At 45.4% G+C, this 23,304-nt stretch overlaps 1 protein-coding gene across 3 annotated transcripts in view; it reads right to left on the bottom strand.

Annotated features, from left to right (window-relative positions):
- The window catches only part of TMEM131 (transmembrane protein 131), a 244,873-nt gene extending 221,813 nt beyond the window's left edge, over positions 1–23,060 (bottom strand). For all 3 annotated transcript variants that reach the window (XM_077296863.1, XM_077296865.1, XM_077296864.1), the window contains exon 1: positions 22,556–23,060. In XM_077296863.1, the coding sequence (XP_077152978.1) occupies positions 22,556–22,745 (190 nt within the window). In that variant the 5' untranslated portion in view covers positions 22,746–23,060. The remainder of the gene's footprint in view (positions 1–22,555) is intronic.
- Between the last annotated feature and the right edge of the window lie 244 nt (positions 23,061–23,304).

Below are 23,304 nucleotides of genomic sequence, written 5' to 3'. Positions count from 1 at the left end.
CAGTTTTTACCTGCAGGTTTTCTGCATTCAATACAATTCCATGGGGAAAATCTACACATAACTCAGCCTCCCTGTCAGAGAAGCTGAAACACACCACAGGTCAGTTTACACTGAGTAAAAAACAAAATACAAGATAAAGTGGACAAGAGATTTCTAGAAATTCCATCTACTTTCCTCAAACTGTAAGATGTTGCATTTTTGACTCATCAAAATTATGCACCATCAAAAAACACATGGTGGGGAGACAGCCTCAAAGTAACACTTGCCGAACACTCTCACTGAGCCCTCCCGTGGTACAAGTTCTCTAGGAGTCAATAAAGAATCAAGTCGATCTCATCAGTATCTATCAGAAGGAATACAGTGTAATATAGTGTTTGTTGAGATCAGACCAGTTATCTATGGTAGAACTGATACCGGACTAGTGGCTACCACCAATTGGATTTTATGTGGATCAGCAAGATTGCTAGTTTGAAATGAGCTGTTCTGTCAGTGTGGGACAAAATGAAGACGTGTTAATCTGAACTGCAGATGTCTTATCACACGTTCTCAAGTTCATCGTCTAGTGACGCTGCAGGTGGATTATATTATCATTCCACACACTCCAGTATGGATTAGCCATTTGCCAGTTTGAGAGGTAAATTGCTAATACGTCCGTCCAGATTGGTAAGACTGATCCAATTTTTTTTTATCTTGAGCACGTTTTCTTTGGTCTATGTTTGTGTTGTTTTGTTGGGATCCAATATTTTAACTTGTTTATATTAAAGGTTATGTTTTATATAGTGGGATATCCTCCATAGCTACTTTTGTACTGTTAGCCCTGAGGGTTTGTATACGGTGCGGCCCATTGCACACCTTAGCTATTTATAGCCATTTTCAAAGTTAGCAATTCTGAGGTAAAATCTGTACTCTGTAAAGACAGACTTTCCCATTACTGACATAGATTTCTATCCATATCAGCTGCCATCTTCTATGTAGAGGGGAGGAGCTAGAGCTCGTCCCTCCTCCTCCTCTGTAGATAGAACTGTATCTGTAGCAGCCGCCATCTCCTATCTCAGTAAGGCCTCTTTCACACTTGCGTCGGTACGGGTCCGTCGCTATGCGTCGGGCCGATGTACCGACGCATGTTGTGAAATTTGTGCACGATGTGGGCAGGAGATGCAGTTTTTCAACGCATCCGCTGCACATTCTGAAGTCCGGGGAGGAGGGGGCGGAGTTTCGGACGCGCATGCGAGGTAGAAAATGGCGGACGCGATGGACAAAAAAAACGTTCACTTGAACGTTTTTCGTGCTGACGATCCGGCAAAACACGACACATCTGTCGCACAATGGACGCGACGTGTGGCCATCCGTCGCTAATACAAGTCTATGGGGAAAAACGCATCCTGCGAGCACATTTGCAGGATCCGGTTTTTTTTCTTAAAACGACAGATTGCGACGGATGCCAAACAACGCAAGTGTAAAAGAGGCCTAATGGGAAAGTCTTCAATGAATACAAATTTTACCTGAGAAATGAGAATTACTGATCAATTCTGGCAAAGAAAGAAGCAAATCTCTGATTAGATACATTACACAGTTACTTATTTTCATGTGTACTTTTTATTTATGAAATAATGGGTTGGCATGACAACCAGAGGTCTCCAGCAGACCTCTATGGTTGTCACTGCCAGGATTGCTATGAACGCCTTTCAGTGGTCAGCGCTCATAGCAAGTGAGGAAGTCTGCTACATACAGGCGATCTGATTCTCGCCTGTATGCAGCAGAGCCGTTCGGGTTATGGCAGCTTCTAGTCTCCCATGGAGACTATTGAAGCATGCCAAAAGTAACAAAAAAAAGGTTTTTAAAAATTATCTATATATATAATCGTCTAAGGTCCACTTCCATCTGTTTGTCTGTAACGGAAATCCCACGTCGCTGATTGGTCGCGGCCGGCTGGGCGCGACCAATCAGCGACAGGCACAGTCCGGCCGCGAATTGGCCCCTCCCTACTCCCCTCCAATCAGTGCCCCCTCCATACTTCCCTCCAGTCAGCGCCCACATAGCATTTTAGCAGTCCGTTAACGCTGCCATTAACCCTGTAAGTGTGACCAACTTTTTACTATATGTATGTATAACATAGGTAAATATGTATGTATAACATATGTAAAAACATGTTAAAAAAAAAAAAAAAATCATATTCTCACCTTCCAGCGTCCGGCCTTTCCCGCTCCTCGCGATGCACCATTCCCGAGAATGCATTGCAGCAGTGACCCCAGATGACGTAGCGGTCTCACGAGACCGCTACATCATCACGGGTTATTGCCGCAAGGAATTACTGGGAACGGAGCGTCGCGAGGAGCATCGCTAAAGGCCTGGGCTGGATTTGGGGGCCGCCGGAAGGTGAGTATATAACTAATTTTTTTTTTTTTTACAGGGATATGGTGCCCACATTGCTATATACTGCGTGGGCTGTGCTATATACTGCGTGGGCTGTGCTATATACTGCGTGGGCTGTGCTATATACTGCGTGGGCTGTGCTATATACTACGTGGCTGTGCAATATGCTACGTGGGCTGTGTGACTCTTTCGCCCGGGGCCCTCAAAAACCTGGAGCTTGCCCTGGCTTTACTTATTGTTCGCGGCCGGCCGGGCAGGAACAATCAGCGACAGGCTCAGTCCAGCTGCGAATTGGCGCAGGATTTGAACCACGCTTCGCTAATTGGTCGCGCCCGGCAGGCCGAATCCTGTGTATTCATTGCATTATTCTGAAATCTTCATAAATAAACTACATACATATTCTAGAATACCCGATAAGTTAGAATCGGTCCACCATCTAGTAAAAAAAATAAATAAGTTCAAATCCCTTTCGCCCCATTCAAAATACAACTATAAAAAAAAAATATATATATCAAACATACACATATTTGGTATCGAAACGTTTGGAATTGCTCAATCATTAAAAAAAAAAAAAAGAATTAACCCGATCGCTAAACAGCGTAACGAGAAAAAAAAAAAGTAAAAACTACAGAATTACGTTGCCCTCACCCATCCCCAGATCACGAAAAAAAATGGAGACACTACAGGTATCAGAAAATGATGCAATTTATTTATTTATTTTTTAAACAAACTTTGAAAAAAAATTTTCACCACTTAAAAAAGAGCCTAGACATGTTTGTTGTCTATGAACTCATAATGACCTGGAGAATCATAATGGCAGGTCAGTTTTAGAATTTAGTGAACATAGTAAAAAAGCAAAACAATTGTAGAATTGAACTTTTTTTGCAATTTCACCGCACTTGGAATTTTTATCCCGTTTTCCAGCACAAGATATGTTAAAACCAAAGGAGTTGTTCAAAAGTACAACTCGCACCGCAAAAAACAAGCCCTCACATGGCCATTTTGACCAAAAAATAAAAAAGTTAGGGTATGTGTCCACGTTCAGGAATACGCTGCGTTTTTGACGCAGCGTTGAGCCGCAGCGTCAAAAATGCAGCGTCCAGATGTTACAGCATAGTGGAGGGGATTTAATGAAATCCCGTCTCCACTGTGCATTAAAAAACACATGTGTTTTTCCCGCAAAAACGCACATGCGGTGCGTTTTTTCGGAACGCAGCATGTTGCTACAATGAGCAAAACACGCAGGAACACCGCAGGTGACCTGCCAGTGACCTCAGGTGCATTTTTGCAGGATTTTACCTGCATAAAATCCTGACCAAAGCCTGAAGCAAACCTGAACGTGGACACATACCCTTATGGCTCTGGGAAGAAGGGGAGCAGAAAATGAAAATGCAAAACCAAAAATACCTCTAATTCTTTTTAAGGGGTTAAGTTTTGTCTTAAACATGTGAAATGCTTGCACGATGGGGTTGCGATCTGGTGCTTGACTTGGCCATGGCAGAATATTTCACTTATTTGCCTTAAAAAAACTCTTGAGTTGATTTTACAGTATTTTTTGGGTCATTGTCAATCTGTACTGTGAAACACTGTCCAATCAGCCTTGCTACATTTGGCTGAATCTGAGAAGAAAGTACGGCCATGTACACTTCAGAATTCATCCGGCTGCTCCCTTCTTCAGTCTCATCATCAATAAACAGTAGTGACCCAGTGCTATAGGAAGCCATCCATGCCACCACACTGCCTCCACCATGCTTTACAGAGCAAGTGGTGTGCTTTGGATCATGAGCAGCTCCAAGCTTTCTCCATATTTTCTTCTTCCCATCACTCTGGTACAGGTTGGTCTTCGTTTCACCTGTCCAATGAATGCTTTTCCTTAACTGGGCTGGCATCTTTAGGTGTTCTTTTTTTTTTACAAAGTTTAATCTGGCCCTTTTATTTTAAAGGCTGATTAATGTTTTGCACCTTGTGGTGAACCCTCAACCAACATATTCAACCAACTACTTAAAGTAGAGTGCTCTTCCCATGGGTGGATGTCCTGAAGGGGTTTTTCTTCACCATGGAAAGGATTCCGCGAGCATCCACCACTGTTGTCTTCTGTGGTTGTACAGGCCTTTCAGAGTTGCCAAGCTCAGCAGTGCACTCTTTGTTTTGCAGAATGTACAAAACAGTTGATTTGGCCACTTCTAACATTTCTGCTCTGATGGATTTCTACTTTTTTTTTTTTTTTTTCAGCCTAACGGTCTGTTTCTCTTCCACTGAGAGCTCCTGCTCTGACCACATGTTGTGGGTTCACAGCAACAGCTTCCAAATGCAAATGCCATACCTGGAATCATCTCCAGACCTTTTACCTGCTTTAAGAGAACCTGTTATCAGGATTTTGCTAAGTAAACAGGCATCATCAAGTTGGATCTGTAACACTGATTTTAATTATACCTGGTTGAAGCAATCCATCTTGTGGTTCTTGTTTAATCTGTGTTTTAAGTTTTGAGTAATGAAATGCTCGTGATTTGGGGCGGGCCTGTGCGCGGGCCTTTTTTTGGTACTCTGGTCTTATCGTCATAATTCTGGGCTTTATGACAGGTTACTGAACCTTCAGTGACCTGACTCCTACTTTAAATACAATTCGTTAAAGACAATTTTTTTTTTCAGACCATAATGCTAACTACGTAGGTGCCATATTTAAAGTAGGAGGCAGGTCACTGAAGGTCCAACGACCTGTTATTTAGGCCCAGAATGATGAAGATGAGGCCAGAGCACCAAAAAAGACCCACGCCCCACAGGCCTGCCCCAAAGTACGAACTTATCACTAACACAAAACTTCAAAACACAGATTAAACAGGAACCACAAGACAGATTTCTTGAACACATATCATTTTAATCAATGTTACAGATCCAACAATGTCTGTAGTTTACTTAGTAAATCCTGATGACAGATTCTTTTTAATTGATGAAAGATTAACGAGGGAATCGAGGGAGCCCATTAAAGTACTTCTAAGGTAATTGTCCAATTACTTCTGGTCCCTTTAAAAAGAGGCAGCTACATATTAAATAACTAATTCCTAAACCAAAGGTTTGTTTTCTACCAAGAGCCATTTGGATATTTATACCATCCTTTGAGGGCCATATAAATCATGCACTAATTCCGCTCACAAAGTACGTTCTGACGCTGCCACTGGTCTCAGGACAATCTTTATTTGCATGGACCTCAGCGTTCAACAGCGAACACTACGTTTACATGTTCAAAAAGCTCAGAGCTGGATAAAAAGGTCATTGAGGGCCGTAAACTGCTTGAAAGCCTGAGGTTCCCAACCCGTCCTAAATCCTTACTCCAATTAGGATGTGAATACCCTCAAATTAAAGCTGAGAGTCTGCACTTTAAGACTATACTAATTTTAACTATCTTGGATATGTTTTGGTAAATGTCTAAAATGCCAACACCTGTATGACTGTCCAAATATTTCTGGACTTAACTGTATATTCAACAGACATGCTATCACTTTATGAGAGGAGAAAACCCATTTAAAGGGAATCTGTCAGTTTTGACCAACCTTAAGGCATGAAAAAAAAAGACATTTTGTGCACAAGTGGATTTCTTTCAATTTCATTTCTATGTAAAGATGCATAAGTTCAGGCTTTTGAATATCTTTTAACCAGTTTTCTATAAACACCAAGTGATTAAAAAAAATTACATGTTCATTCTTCTGCTGTTTTCCGCTCAGAAGGCTCTTTGTACTTACAACTTAACAATTAAGGCTTCTTTCACACTAGCGTCGGGCTCGGTCCGTCGCAGTGCGTCGGGCCGAGGTCCCCGACGCTAGCGTTGTCTCCGCCGCACAACGGGGGCAGCGGATGCATTTTTCCAGCGCATCCGCTGCCCCATTGTGAGGTGCGGGGAAGTGCGGGGAAGTGCGTGGAGGTGGGGGCGGAGTTCCGGCCGCGCATGCGCGGTCGGAAAAAGCGGACCGTCGGGAGCAAAAAACGTTACATGTAACGTTTTTTGGTCCCGACGGTCCACCACAACACGGCGCAACCGTCGCACGACGGTTGCGAAGTGTGGCAATGCGTCGCAAATGCGTCGCTAATGTAAGTCAATGCAAAAAAAAACGCATCCTGCAAGCACTTTTGCAGGATGCGTTTTTTCGGCAAAACGACGCATTGCGACGTATTGCAGAAAACGCCAGTGTGAAAGTAGCCTAACTTACAATTACAATTTAAGTCAGTGAGAAGGCGCAAAAGTTTGCAATAGATTTTGCTTTAACACTGTTTTTCGCCATATAATGGGAGTGAAAAATAAGATCATAAAAACAAATAAAGAGAAAAAAAAAATTCCTATTGGGGTTTCTGCTTGAAAAACTCAGCGGATTCATATGTATATGATGTCTTTTTCAGACAGATTCAGCATGGAACTGGCTGAAAACCAAAACGCTACAAAATGTCAAAGAGAGTGAACATTTGCACTGCAATGCCAAAACGACTTGTGTATATCTTCTGGATTTTTTTTTTCTTTTACTTCTTTTAACCTCGGCTTCGAAAGTCGTAGGCGGCTAAAAAGTGACCGGTCCAGTCAGGCAGCTAGCTTATATATGAAATAATAAAAAGTCAAGAAGCAAGGTTGCTGCAAAAGCAACAGGCCTGCGTTTTCCTGAAGTATCTGCTTAAAAAAAATGACAAGGGCATGTCAGCATCTAAGAGACACGGTGTTTCCTACAAATCTGATACCAAGGTTTTGCTTCTCCATGATGTCTGGGGAGAGACCCAGATTCCAGCACCGTGTCATTTAATGGGAACCCATGTCATCCAACACTTAAAGCATTTACTTAACTGAATTACGCTATACAGGGCTGTTAGGTAGGGAGTGTACTCATACACAGGTGAATGCTGCTGGGTTGGAGGGCAAGGGAAACACGACAGGTTCCCTTTAATGGGTTGTTTGGTCCAGTTTTAATAAAATCTGTTTTATCTGCTGCAGATCTGTGCATAACCCATTCTACTACACTGATTGGCAGCTTTCTGGGTAACCTGGGCATAGGCAGAAAGCTGCCAATCAGTGGTGAGGCCGGGGTTATACAGCGCTCATGAATAAGGAAAACTACCTGGCAGTGGGTTTACTAGTCCTCCAGTGATAAATCTCCTGTAGATGAGAATGATTTTATCAAAATTACATCAAACAGCCCAGTTGACGCATCGTTGGAATCAGGGTCTTTGTCAATTTATTATGCTACTTTCAGACTAGGTGGCAAAAACCTGGTGACAGATTCCCATTAGAGGAATTATGTGACCATCAAATTTTTTATATAAAGGTATCGCAAGAACACCAACTGATAGATGCCTACTTAGCCATATTTAACGGTTTGTTGACAATCAAGGAGACTTGCTGCTCTTGTTTATATCCAACAACTGCTTTGAAGTTCTGAGCTTGAAGACCACATTTTTATTTATTTATCTCACTTATATAGTGTCATTAATTCCACAGCACTTTACAGACATTATCATCACTGTCCCTATTGGTGCTAACAATCTTGATTCCCTATCAATATGTGTTTGAGTGTGGGAGGAAACTCACACAAACATGGGGAGAACATGCAAACTCCTTACCGATGTTGTCCCTGGTTGGATTTGAACCCAGGAATCTGAAGCTGCAGTGCTAGCCACTGAGCCATGTTGCCCAAGAGGTTTCAGCATTCTCCCCCCCCCCCCCACACACTTTTGAAGAACGGCACACCATGCGACATGCAGGTGCAGCTAGCACATGACACGTCATATCAATCTTTGGGAACAGCAGCGCTAAGTTGGTTTCCTCTGCAGGAGGTATACATCTTATTTTAACTGAGGTCTTGAACTGATTAAGCTGGAATTGTCCAGTAATGTACAACCCCTCTAAATATAGACTATATTTCTAAATAAAAATCTTATTTTTTCCCTCATGGGGGTAGGGCTTTGTTTTTTATATTCTCCCAGGAGATATAGATTTTTTTTTTTAATTATTTATTTACATATATTTTCCCTTAAGCAATCATAAGCCCAGAGCTAAATAAATAAGGAAGCAGGCATACAAGGGGACTCACAGGAGGAGCAGAATGGAGCACATAAGAGAGCACTGCTGGGAGTCGCCAGCCTGGAAGATGCTGCGGCCGGGCAGGACTGAGGGCTGAGCAGAGCTGAACAAGTCAGTGACAAGCGTACATTGAACAATGCTACCCTGCATGAATTAAAGAGGTGGTGGGGCGGCTGAGGCCATGTCATACTGCAGGACAATCAGCAGACTGCCCAGGACAGCGGGACACACATCCAAATCTGGGACTGTCCCGCTGTTTGTGGGACACTTGGGAGTTCTATGGTTCCTCTCTCTCAGCATCTACATCCTCCTCCCTCTGATTCAGTCCCATCCGAGGCCCATATAACTACATGACAATCTATCTAAAACAAGAATTACGGTGTGTTGTGGGATGACTGATTGCAAAACCTATACATTATATTCAGTGAGGTCAGACAGTGAAAAGCTAGCAGGAAAGCAGATTTTGTAATAAAGGAAACCCTCTGCACCTTATGAAATATGTACAAGTTTCACTTTTTAACATCCTTTATGTAATTTGAACACATCAAATGATTACATGAGTGTGTGTGGGGGAGTTCTGTGCCCTGTGAGCCCCTCTGATCACTAAACCAATGGCTCTCCTCTGAGCACTGTCTGCAGACAGATCTGGGACAGAGGGCGGAAATTCCAACCCCAGACTTGTATTCGCGCCGGACACAAAAAAACATTCACCTGTCCGTTTTGTCCGCCCGGATGCACAATTTTTGCCGGGTCTGGCGAAAAACTGAAGGCCATCCGGCGCTAATACAAGTCTATGGGAAAAAAAAAAAAAGACGGATCCGGTGGCGTCATTCGCCGGATCCGTTTTTTTTTTATTCGCCGGATTGTGTCTGACGGCAAAAAACAGATGTGTGAAAGCAGCCTTAGAAAGAGCTGGCTTGACTTATTGTCTAGATGCCCTTACAAATGAATAATGGCCTAGAGACTGCAAACTAAACAGAGCTGGCTGTGTCTGCCTGAAGACTCACCTGCCACGTATGCTAGCAGTGTCATCAGCTGAGCCATGTGCAGCCAGCATCTGTCTCAGCCAATTTACATACTGAAACTAGCCACAAGTCAGCCACAGCTATAGTTTATGCAGCATGTAAGCAAAGCAACAGGAAAGACAAAATGGAAACAATAGCAACATTTAAGAGAGAAAAAATATTTTATAGAATCCAAACCCCAGATAAGACAAACTCAAAATTTTATTTTTCAAAAGAAACAAACACTTTAAAGAAAATTGAAATGGGTTCTTTTCTTATGTCAGGATACAGACAGGTCAGAAATAGTTATTAGCACTTAGTCTTCTAAGGGTACATGCCTACGATCAGGAAGAGCAGCGTTTTGGATGCAGCTCACCTGTGCTGTGTTCAAAACGCTGTGTTCTAGTTTAGAAGCACAGTGGATGGGATTTATAGAAATCCCATGCCCACTATGTGTCTATTAGGGCTCTTTCACACATCAGGTTTTTGCCGTCAGGCACAATAAGGCGAATTTTGAAAGAGAAAAAAAAAAAAAAAGGGATCAGGCAAAAATGGCCGCCGGATCTGTTTTTTTCTCATAGACTTGTATTAGAGCCAGATTGTGACGAATGGCCACACATTTCATCCGTTTTTTTTGCCGGATCTGTCGAAAATTATTTTTCCGGCGGCCGGAGAAAACGTACAGAGGAAGTTTTTTTGTCCGGCAAAAAAACGCACAGCGATGAATCAGGCGAAAAACGGATGAAACTTGAGGTGAAAGGATGAATCCGGCTACCGATTCGTTTTTCATGCATTTTCCATTCTGGGGTCGGTCTCTTTCGGATCCAGTTTTTAAAAAATTTGCCGGATTCTGCCTGATGGCGAAAAACTGATGTGTGAAACAGGCCTAAGGCCGGTTTCACACGTCAGTGGCTCCGGTACGTGAGGTGACAGTTTCCTCACGTACCGGAGACACTGACACACGTAGACCCATAAAAATCAATGCATCTGTTCAGATGTCATTGATTTTTTGCGGACCGTGTCTCCGTGTGCCAAACACGGAGACATGTCAGTGTTCGTGGGAGCGCACGTATTACACGGACCCAATAGAGTCAATGGGTCCGTGTAAAACACGGACCTCACACGGACATTCTCCGTCTGGGGTCCGTGTGGCATGCCGGAGACAGCGCTACAGTAAGCGCTGTCCCCCCCACTGGTGCTGAAGCCGCGATTCATATGTTCCCTGCAGCAGCGTTTGCTGCAGAGAAAATATGAATAATAGTGTTTAAAATAAAGATCTATGTGTCCGCCGCCCCCCCACCCCCTGTGCGCCCCCCCGCTGTTCTGAAAATACTCACCCGGTCCCTCATTGGCTGTCACTCCTTCCTGGTCTGGCCGCGGCTTCCACTGTATGCGGTCACGTGAGGCCGCTCATTTACAATCATGAATAGTCGGCTCCGCCCCTATGGGAGGTGGAGCCACATATTCATGACTGTAAATGATCGGCCCCACGTGACCGCATGCACTAGAAGCCGCAGCCAGACCAGGAAGCAGCAAGGGAGGCGGGTAAGTATTTTCAGAGCAGCGGGGGGGGGGGGGGGCGCACAGGGGGTGGGAGGGCGGCGGACACATAGATCTTTATTTTAAACACTATTCTTCATATTTTCTCTGCAGCAAACGCTGCTGCAGGGAACATATGAATCGCGGCTTCAGCGCGATGCAGGGTACCACACGCGTGGGTACCACACGCTCCGTGTGGTACCCACTCGCCATACGGGCGGCACACGTGTGCCGCACGTATGGCCTACGTGAGTTCCCAGGCACACGGACACGGATAACTCCGGTACCGATTTATTCCAGTACCGGAATTATCTGGATGTGTGGTACAGCCCTCATGCTGAGTACACCAACCCACGATGAGGGTTTACGAGCCTCAGCAGGTCAATTATCTGCAGTGGAGATGCTAGTCTCCGCTGCGCAGTTTCAGCCATAGCCATTCATTAGATGCGGTAACTCCGCATGGTTCACTGAACATGCAGCATCCAAATCGCTGATGCATCTTCATTGTGGGCACATAGCATAAAGGACCCAAAACTATATATACACAATATACTAAAATGTAAGTATTTAATGACTAAATCTTACACTTGTACTAGCATAAATAAGATTCGGACTATGGTGACATGTCACAAATATTGGGTGCCACTTACAACTAATGATAGTGAATGTGGTCGTGCCAGATTCGATTTCTCACAACTTTCAGCCAGCTAATGAAAATATAAGCTCACAATCACTATTACCGAAGATGTAAAGTAGTAGTTTGACATTGGGATCTTAAGGAACACGACTACAAGTGACTTGGGCTTCATTCAGACATTAGTGATTATTCTCAGACAGAAAATACCATCTTTCATCAGCTTTCTCATAGTCAAAAAAAAAAAAAAAGAAAATGTCAGCATTGGCTCTCCTAGGGATCGAGTGACATTGTGATTTCACATGATCTCTGCGGTCAATCAGCGCTGACTTCACTGACCTCTCCTACAGACGTAATTGACATCTGGGCAAAGCGAGAGCTGCAGTTTGCTCTGTCCAAAGGAGAAGGGAGTGCAGCCAGAGCTGATTGTCATGCGATCACTGAAAAAACTAGTGCAGAAACCAGTGCTGTTCCAGCGGAGGTAAGTATAGGTGTTATTACTTTACTGGAATTCAGAAGAAGTTGTCCGAGTATTGGACAACCCCTTTAAAGTATCTTTTTTTTTTTTTTTCTTTTACAGGTTTGCTACGTGGCTGAAGAGCAGAAGCTCAGAAGAGTTGAGTTACTTGTAGCTCAGGATCAATTTAAAGACCTATTTCCAACTCACACAAAAAAAAAATATATATATATATAATGACTCACAAAGTCAATTATTTTCATTTTTGGTGAGAGGTTGTTATGAAATCATTAGAGGCAATTCTACACCCTTAGGGGCCAGGGGCCACGCTGGGTGTGTCCTGGAAGTGGTGGAGAAGCAGGCATCTATTACTCATCAGGCTGCATTCCAGGTGACAGATATATTCTAGTACAACCAGTAGAATAATGACAGTGCCGGAAAATCCTTTTTGCTTGCTGAAAAATGTCTAGTAGTATATATGTCACTATATTCCAAAATAAGACATGACCTGAGTAACCCTAATAAACCCAGAACATTTGCTTGGTCTGAATTGTAATCCTGTAACATGCTTTAAAAGATTTTTTATTTTTTTACAGATTTTAAACTTACTACTTCTTAAATAATAAGCCAAATTATTACAATTGTTACAGCTTTATTGCCATCGGGCAGTCTGCTGCTGAAATAATAATGACTATTAAAAAGTATTAAGGAATTCCCACAGAGCATTACTATATGGGAAATAATTACTGTATTATACAGTTGTGCTGCAGATTTTAAAAAAACAACACCTCCTGACAGATGTGTTGTAGGAAGTGCTTGTATTCCCCATGAATGAAGTATGGTCTTAGTCTATTTTGCGACGTCCCTCTGATATTCCCCTTATAATTTCTGAATAGACAACTGGGTGTTACCAATCTCTTTGCTAAGGCAGCACTGATTGGACAAGATCACACATATAATGACACCCTCCAGCTGGTAACACCCAGGTATCAATTTATTCATAAGTTGTCTAGTGGGACTACCACAGGAATGGTGCAATTCAGGGTTGTAGGAAAACATGCTCCAGAATAGTTTTTTCTTTTTAATATCATGAATGAAAATATTTATTAAACAGGTCAAGGAGCTGACCAATCCTATTTAAAAAAAATAAATGTGCACTTAACTTGGGAGAGTCTCATATGACACACAGAGGAAACAGTCAGTGAAAACAAAAAAACAAAAAAAACACCACTCATCTGCACTGCCCCATCAAATAACCATGGTCTGAGTGCTGCCCACGTATTTCACGGACAGCACCAGGGCTGAATATACAATCATGTGAACTTGGCCTTAGGGCTGTCCCACACGTCCAGATAATTCCGGTACCGGAATAAATCGGTACCGGAGTAATCCGTGTCCGTGTGCCTGGGAACTCACGTAGGCCATACGTGCGGCACACGTGTGCCGCCCGTATGGCGAGTGGGTACCACACGGAGCGTGTGGTACCCACGCGTGTGGTACCCTGCATCTCGGATTCATATGTTCCCTGCAGCAGCGTTTGCTGCAGAGAAAATATGAAGAATAGTGTTTAAAATAAAGATCTATGTGTCCGCCGCCCCCCCACCCCCTGTGCGCCCCCCCACTCCCTGTGCGCACCCCCCCCCCCCCGCTGTTCAGAAAATACTTACCCGCCTCCCTCGCTGCTTCCTGGTCTGGCCGCGGCTTCTAGTGTATGCGGTCACGTGGGGCCGATCATTTACAGTCATGAATATGTGGCTCCACCTCCCATAGGGGCGGAGCCGACTATTCATGATTGTAAATGATCGGCCCCACGTGACCGCATACAGTGGAAGCCGCGGCCAGACCAGGAAGGAGCAACAGCCAACGAGGGAGCGGGTGAGTATTTTCAGGACAGCGGGGGGGCGCACAGGGGGTGGGGGGGCGGCGGACACATAGATCTTTATTTTAAACACTATTCTTCATATTTTCTCTACGCTGCTGGAGAGAAGATATGAATCGCGGCTTCAGCACCATGTGGGGGGGACAGCGCTTACTGTAGCGCTGTCTCCGGCACGCCACACGGACCCCAGACGGAGAATGTCCGTGTGAGGTCCGTGTTTTACACGGACCCATTGACTCTATTGGGTCCGTGTAATCCGTGCGCTCCCACGAACACTGACATGTCTCCGTGTTTGGCACACGGAGACACGGTCCGCAAAAAATCAATGACATCTGAACAGATGCATTGATTTTTATGGGTCTACGTGTGTCAGTGTCTCCGGTACGTGAGGAAACTGTCACCTCACGTACCGGAGCCACTGACGTGTGAAACCGGCCTTAGGCTGTGTTCACGCACTGGGGCAATAAGGTTTTTTGCCACAATGTGCGAAAGCATAATTAAGAGTGAATGAACCTAAAGCAGAAAAATACAAACTGGGACTGAACAATGCAATTGTAACACATTTCTTAACCTCACTGAAAAAGACAAATGTACAAAATATCTTTACTTAGAAATTATAGAATATATCTCTAGTCTGTGCTCAGACAACAAACCTGGGGGAGATTATCAAGGGCTTTACTCCACCTTTGAGAAGGTCACTTATTTAAAAAAAAAAAATGACAAAAACATGGGTGGAGTGGCTTACAGGCCGAGAGATTTACTATATATACTGCTCAAAAAAATAAAGGGAACACTAAAATCCCACATCCTAGATATCACTGAATGAAATATTCCAGTTGCAAATCTTTATTGAGAACAATAAAACCTAAATATGATCAATGTAAATCAGAACTAATATCCCACGGGGGTCTGCAGTTGGAATAATGCTCAAAATCAAAGTGGAAAATTAAGTTACAGGCTGATCCAACTTTAGTGGAAATGCCTCAAGACAAGGAGCTCAGTAGTGTGTGTGGCCTCCACATGCCTATATGACCTCCCTACAACGCCTAGGCATGCTCCTGATGAGGCAGCAGATGGTCTCCTGAGGGATCTCCTCCTAGACCTAGACCAAAGCATCTGCCAACTCCTGGACAGTCTGTGGTGCAATGTGACATTGGTGGATGGTGCGAGACATGATGTCCCAGATGTGTTCAATCGGATTCAGGTCTGGGGAACGGGCGTGCCAGTCCATAGCTTCAATGCCTTCATCTTGCAGGAACTGCTGACACACTCAAGCCACATGAGGTCTGGCATTGTCCTGCATTAGGAGGAACCCAGGGCCAACCGCACCAGCATATTGTCTCACAAGGGGTCTGAGGATCTGATCTCGGTACCTAATGGCAGTCAGGCTACCTCTGGCGAGCACATGGAGGGCTGTGCAGCCCTCCAAAGAAATGCCACCCCACACCATTACTGACCCACTGCCCAACCGTGCTGAAGGATGTTGCAGGCAGCAGATCACTCTACATGGCGTCTCCAGACTCTGTGACGTCTGTCACATGTGCTCAGTGTGAACCTGCTTTCATCTGTGAAGAGCACAGGGCGCCAGTGGCGAATCTGCCAATCCTGGTGTTCGGTGGCAAATGCCAAGCGTCCTGCACGGTGTTGGGCTGTGAGCACAACCCCCATCTGTGGACGTCGGGCACTCAGACGATCCTCATACAGTCGGTTTCTAAAGGCCCCGTCTCACATAGCGAGATCGCTAGCGAGATCGCTGCTGAGTCACTAGTTTTGTGACGCAACAGCGACCTCAGTAGCGATCTCGCTATGTGTGACACGTACCAGCGACCAGGCCCCTGCTGTGAGATCGCTGGTCGTGTCGGAATGGCCTGGACCTTTTTTTGGTCGTTGAGGTCCCGCTGACATCGCTGAATCGGTGTGTGTGACACCGATCCAGCGATGTCTTCACTGGTAACCAGGGTAAACATCGGGTTACTAAGCGCAGGGCCGCGCTTAGTAACCCGATGTTTACCCTGGTTACCAAAAAAAACAAACAGCACATACTCGCCTTTCGGTGTCCCTTGCCGTCTGCTTCCTGCTCTGACTGAGCCGCCGTACAGTGAGAGCAGATCACAGCAGTGACGTCACCGCTGCGCTCTCACTGTACGGCGGCTCAGTCAGAGCAGGAAGCAGACGGCAAGGGACACCGAAAGGCGAGTATGTACTGTTTGTTTTTTTTGGTAACCAGGGTAAACATCGGGTTACTAAGCGCGGCCCTGCGCTTAGTAACCTGATGTTTACCCTGGTTACCCGGGTGCTGCAGGGGGACTTCGGCATCGTTGAAGACAGTTTCAACGATGCCGAAGTCGTTCCCCTGATCGTTGGTCGCTGGAGAGAGCTGTCTGTGTGACAGCTCCCCAGCGACCACACAGCGACTTACCAACGATCACGGCCAGGTCGTATCGCTGGTCGTGATCGTTGGTAAATCGCTATGTGAGACGGGGCCTTAACCGTTTGTGCAGACAAATGCACATTTGTGGCCTGCTGGAGGTCATTTTGCAAGGCTCTGGCAGTGCTCCTCCTATTCCTCCTTGCACAAAGGCTGAGGTAGCAGTCCTGCTGCTGGGTTGTTGCCCTCCTACGGCCCCCTCAACAACTCCTGGTGTACTAGCCCATCTCCTGGTAGCGCCTCCAGCCTCTGGACACTATGCTGACAGACACAGCAAATTTTCTTGCCACAGCTCGCATTGATGTGCCATCCTGGATGAGCTGCACTACCTGAGCCACTTGTGTGAGTTGTAGAGTCCTTCTCATGCTACCTCGAGTGTGAAAGCACAACCAACATTCAAAAGTGACCAAAACATCAGCCAGAAAGCATTGGTACTGAGATGTGGGTTGTAGAGTCCCCACCTGCAGAACCACTCCTTTGAGTGTGTCTTGATAATTGCCAATAATTTCCATCTGTTGTCTATTCCATTTGCACAACAGCATGTGAAATTGATTGTCAAACAGTGTTGCTTCCTAAGTGGACAGTTTGATTTCACAGAAGTTTGATTTACTTGGAGTTATATTCTGTTGTTTAAGTGTTCCCTTTATTTTTTTTTGAACAGTGTATTACAGCACAAACTGATGCAAATGAAAGCACAAACTTCTGCCAGCTCACCGCCGCAATAGATTTCATTTTCTACCAGACAGGCATAGATGCACCAACTGTACTAAGAGGCTTTAATATATTTGACATTTCTAACGCCAATACTCGGCTTTTTAACAGTTGTGGACACTTCAGAGCTCTATTTTACAAGTTAAGATTAAGTGCATCTTTATTTCAGATGGGATAAGGAAGCAAGGAGTAGTCAGAAATTAAAGAAAGAGCACCTCTTGTTTTGTTAAAGGAGTGACCCCCTACTTGGATAAGCACTTCTTAAACGGAATTTGACACCAGGTTTTTGGTATGTCATCTGTCAGCAGCATAATGTAGGGAGCCGGATTCCTGTGATGTATCACTCACTGAGCTGCTCCTTTAAAAAAAAAAAAAAAAAAAACACACTGTTTTGTCTGATGCTGATCTACAAGTTTTCTGAATGCTGAGCTCTGCGTATCTCCACCCACAACACTGATTGGCAGTTTTCTGTGTACACTGGGCATAAGCAGAAAGCTGCCAATCAGTGGGAGGAGTGGGGTTATACAGAGCAGGAGGACTACATGGCACAAAATAACTAGTCCTCTAGTGATAATCTCCTGCTGACAAAACACAGATTTTGTTGAAACAACAAGCATCACAGTAAGTAATACATTGTTGGAATCAGGCTCTCTGCCACTACATCCTGCTGCTTTCAGATTAACTAGCAAAAACCTGCTGACAGATTACTTTTAAATTATATAGCCATCTGTGTTAAATAAAAACCTTATACCCATCTCCCACACTGGGTCCATCCCAGCGATGTTGGCACCCATGTGACATTGTTATGCTACGTGATCACCACAGCATTCTCACTTCCAGCAGATGAAACTTGGGTTGGATGTCAGATGGAAGAGTGAGTGAATATGCTGTAGCGCTCCCACACCAATGTCAGACTAGGGCTTAGAGACCCGATGCAGACATAATTTTACAAGTGGATGTCTAAGTAGCGGACAGCCCCCTTAACTGGTTACATCTGAATTTGCAGGTCACCCTTATTCCATCATGTAAAATGTTAAGTGAAATTCAAGAAAATAACTATTGTCCAGACAACTGTGAACAACAAAGCTCGCGGCAGGCCAGAACATCTTTTTAGGTCTTCTAACTGAACAAGTCTGTACTAGATACACATTATTTCTAGCTGTAGGTAGCAGGCCCTGGTATGTATGTTCTCTAAACGGAGAGGTGACAAATAAAAGGTATACAGAACAGGAAAGGTTGTGCTTCTTACAATGGCCATTAAACTGTGCACATACAATGGCATGCTGTGCAAACTGAGGAGGCAAAAATACTGGCATCAGAGGTGTCCATGAGTTGGGACAGCCATCAATGGCTAACAGAAAAAAAGGCTTAGTCTCAGAGAGGAGTTAATGGGAAACACTGAAAAGTAAAGGCTCCCCCATACTCAGACTAATGCCGATATCCATTGATTTGGTCTAATATATATATATATATAGGGGCACCCACATGGATATGTCATTAGGAGAGATTTTTAATTTTGGACTGTCGATCGTATTGGTCTCCTGGAGATAAGTTGCTAGTTGACATGTCAGTCGGCAGCTTTCTTGGTGTATGGTGGGGGGTGGGGGAGTTCGGCTGACAGCATCTTTCAGTCCACAGTCATCTGTGCACAGCTAGCTTTAGTAAAGGTACCTTCACACGAAACGACATTATAACGATATCGCTAGCAATCCGTGACGTTGCAGCGTCCTCGCTAGCGATATCGTTTCGTTTGACACGTAGCAGCGATCAGGATCCTGCTGTGATGTCGCTGGTCGCTGAATAAAGTCCAGAACTTTATTTGGTCGTCCGATCGCTGTGTATCGTTGTGTTTGAAAGCAAAAGCAACGATACCAGCGATATTTTACACTGGTAACCAGGGTAAACATCGGGTTACTAAGCGCAGGGCCGCGCTTAGTTACCCGATGTTTACCCTGGTTACTAGCGTAAAATGTAAAAAAAACAAACAGCACATACTCACATTGCGTCCCCTGCAGTCTGCTTCCTCCTCTGACTCAGCGCCGCAAAGTGAAAGTGAAAGCAGCACAGCGGTGACGTCACCGCTCTGCTCTCACTGTACGGCGCTCAGTCAGTCAGGAAGTGGACGCAGGGGGACGTGAATGTAAGTATGTGCTGTTTGTTTTTTTTAGATTTTACGCTGGTAACCAGGGTAAACATCGGGTTACTAAGCGCGGCCCTGCGCTTAGTTACCCGATGTTTACCCTGGTTACCAGGGGACCTCGGCATAGTTGATCGCTGGAGAGCGGTCTGTGTGACAGCTCTCCAGCGACCAAACAGCGACGCTGCAGCGATCGACATCGTTGTCGCTATCGCTGCAGCGTCGCTTCGTGTGAAGGTACCTTAAGTCAATGAGCAAACTGCCCACACTTAAAGAGAACCTGTCACCAGAAAATAAACACTATTAACCTTCAGATAAAGGTTTAATCTACTGGTTAATAGCTTTACTAACCTGACCAGCGCCCGCACTTAGCCAAAAACTATATAGGCAGGATAATAGTATTTTTCTGGAGACAGGTTCCCTTTAAAGCAACTCACATAGGAATTTTGAAGGGACATCTAGTTTATAAAAACATCAAATACCCAGTTCAGGATTAATAAATGTATATTTCCCTTTATGACAGTCATCTAATAGATGATGCAGACCAGGGGTCAGAGAAGGTGCTTGTAGCTGGATGTAGCAGTGTGGTGGGAGTGATTGGTGCGAGAATACTGAATGGAGGTATTGTGGGAACCTCTGGATCTTGGTACACGGCCTCTGCGTGATTTCTGTGGAAAAGCTTTGGTTGTCATTATACTAGTAATGGGGGCTCTGTGCTCCGCTACTGTGAGTTAGGGCGGGAGCTGGTTGTTGCTCGTGGCCCTCTCTAATAGCTCAATGTGGTCTTTGAGGCCAGAAAGGTTGGGGACCACTAATGTAGACAATGAGCACAAAAGAATGTGTATAACTTTGGAGGACCCGAAATGCATTCTCTAGGGGTGGCGCTGTAAGGGAAAGTTAACATTTATCTGGTTTACCCCATAGAATACATGTGATCACTGGGGTTCTCACCAAAACAATAACATATTTGCATTTCCTTTTCTCACAATGCACTAAAAGCAAAAGTGTAATCTGGAATTAGTATATCGTTTTGTGACCCTAACAAAAATGTATATGCAAAGTGTATGACTCCATTAAACCCATCAGGGCAACTCTACATATTTACCTAGTATTATAGTTGTATAGGTCTTAGATCAGAGGTTGTCACAACTTCTTGAACTAAATGCTTGGCCCAGATAAATTAACAAAAAACAAAATTATACTCGCCCAATCAGCACTGACGTCACTGTCCCCGCCTTTGTCCGAATTGAACATGAAGTCAGGGGTGCAGCTGATCTTTGACTTCCTCTTCATGGTCAGTCCGCACGAAGGCAAGTTTTGAAGCCACATATAATTAGCCTGGGGGCATCGCAATACGGAACGGGTATCAATTTTACTGTTGTTCTACAACCTACACAGGCATATCACTACAAAGCCCGTTGCCCCCATGTAGAGGGTTTGTGGAAAGTTTGGAAGATATCCCTCTATCCCATAAATACAGAGATAACCTTCCGGTCACTGTTGGCTGACTGCTAGGACCCTGCTAGTCCAGAGAACAGGACTTTGAAGACATATCCCCCCTTTTGAATGGAGCTGAACGTTACATCCCCAGTGATCTAGACGGTATCACCTAACCGTGGAGAGGGAATAACTTCCAAACTAAGCACAAACCCTTAAAAGGTGTTATGCACAACAAACCCTTTTTATAGGTCCCATTAAGGACACAAGGAAATGATTCTTTTGGGGGCTCTGACATCCTAGGTAATGTAACACTCCTCAGGATCTTCAGTAGAACGTCAGCACTGATTTTTGCCTTAAGTGCTTGTTTAAAGGGCTGTCAGCACATAATGACTGTTCAAACCAAGTACAGGCGCTCAGTGCATCATGGCATGGCCAAACATGTAGATATATTTCCCACCTGATTGTTTTCCCTCTTCTTTGATTGACAGCTCTGGCTTCAGAGCTAGAGAAGGGAGGAGACAGATGGAAAACAAGCAGGTGAGAGGATGGATATAAATGATTGACCCACCATAATGCACCAAGCTCCTGTGCTGGGTTTGACAGTCCGTCTGTGTAGACAGTCCCTTTAATAAGATTGTGCAACCAGGACATCTTGTCTCTGAAGCAGTTTTTGACATGAGGATGGAAGTTTTGTAATGCGCTTAAGAGGAAGTTACAATTATAATTGTACAAATGTGGTCAGTTTTACGGAAGTGTCCGAAAAGCAATTCACTTCCAAGAACTGTGCTGTCACAAGCGACAGTCTACAAAAAAAGAAAACAACATCACTGCAAACAGAGATTTAACAGGAAGAAAAATTAGGTAAATTTACTACATGTAACCCTGTGATGTACTACAGACACAGCTGAGCAGTAGTAACCAAATATATCACATATCATTAGCGTCCTACCCCCAGGGACAATACCTTTGCTGCGTACTCGTCATGCTTTGTCAGCTCTGCCAAAAAATATTTACTTTATGCTCAACTTAATGAAGAAGTCCTGGAATTGTTTGATAATTAGTCAAAGTTGTCAGTCACATTCCAGCAGCAGTGATCCCAGCAGCCAGCACCGTGTAGGACTGTCTTTATTAGGTTTCTGCACTACTACTGTACAGCAAAGAGCTCAAAACTCACATCTAGTGCACAGCTCTAACACTTAACCAGTAGAAAAAGCCCCCAACAATATTACAAGACCGCCGGACAAACCACGAGAAAGGAACTCAAAAAAGAAAAAATATCTTGAGATAAAAAGATCAGGACAAAACTGTAAGCATGGCAACACAGAGACACGCAAAATATGAGAGAGAGGGTACGTCTCCAGGCCGGCACAACAAGCCAAGGGGGGGTCCCCTCCGGGCCGGCACCACAAGCCAAGGGGGGTCCCCTCCGGGCCAGCGCCACAAGCCAAGGGGGGTCCCCTCCGGGCCAGCGCCACAAGCCAAGGGGGGACCCCTCCGGGCCAGCGCCACAAGCCAAGGGGGGGTCCCCTCCAGGCCGGCACCACAAGCCAAGGGGGGTCTCCTCCGGGCCAGCGCCACAAGCCAAGGGGGGGACCCCTCCAGGCCAGCGCCACAAGCCAAGGGGGGGTCCCCTCCGGGCCGGCACCACAACCTAAGAGGGATCCACTCAGGGCAAGTACAACAAGCCAAGGGGGGGTGGGGGCCAAGACGGGAACATACAAGTCAGGTGCCACAAACAAATGGTGATGGCCAGAGCAGGTGGTTTTGGCAGACAGTGGCATATAGTGGGAGCGTGGTCTCAGGGCACCACAACCAGCTGGGCCACCTCTGGGTACCAGTCACAGGCTCGGAGAGCACAGCGCACAGGCTCGGCCAGCAGGCAGATAGCAGGCTCTCACCTTCTGTGTGGCTGCGGGCTGTGTGCAGGGTTAGCAGGGTGAGGAGCAGGCTGTAGACGCCGGTACAGGGAGGGCGGCTGCTCCTGTCCTCTCGCACATAGCCCATGTTATGACCGTGGTCTCTCCGTGTGTGGCCGCAGCAGCTGCACTGTTCCTGGGGTGGAGGGCAGGCGGCCGGGATCCGAGCCATGCTGGCTGTGGGTACTGGCTTCTCCTAGGAAAACAGCATGTGAGTACAATCCGCGCTCCTGTGCGTCCAGCCCCTGGTCCCAGGGTGGCAGAGTCCCAGCAGCAGTCCGCTGTCCGGTGCAGTCTCTCAGTCCCAGGTGCAGCCTCTACAACTCGGCGCCGACTCTCACCTCAGCACTACTCCACCAGAGCAGTAGAGAACTCGGGGCAAGAGCGTCAACCTCTGTTTTCATTTCCTTACTCTCGTTAGACAGCCTGCTGCTAGTAGACACTTCCGCTTCCTGTGCCCTGTAACCGCCTCTCGACGTACCGCAGTGTCTACAGCGACCCCTAGTGTGCAGCTTTGTAACCTCCTGCTGCGCTGCATGAGTATATTCATATCAATGTGTGCGCATCACCATAACAAACACATGCAGACCTGTGTACCGGTCATGTGACACAGCAACAATGTGTACCGGTCATGTGACACAGCAGCAGTGTGTACCGGTCATGTGATACAGCAACAATGTGTACCTGTGTACCGGTCATGTGACACAGCAGCAGTGTGTACCGGTCATGTG

This window comes from Ranitomeya variabilis, chromosome 3 (genome assembly GCF_051348905.1).
Source record: "Ranitomeya variabilis isolate aRanVar5 chromosome 3, aRanVar5.hap1, whole genome shotgun sequence".
NCBI classification, from domain to species: domain Eukaryota; kingdom Metazoa; phylum Chordata; class Amphibia; order Anura; family Dendrobatidae; genus Ranitomeya; species Ranitomeya variabilis.
This window is presented reverse-complemented; position numbering and strand designations above follow the sequence as displayed.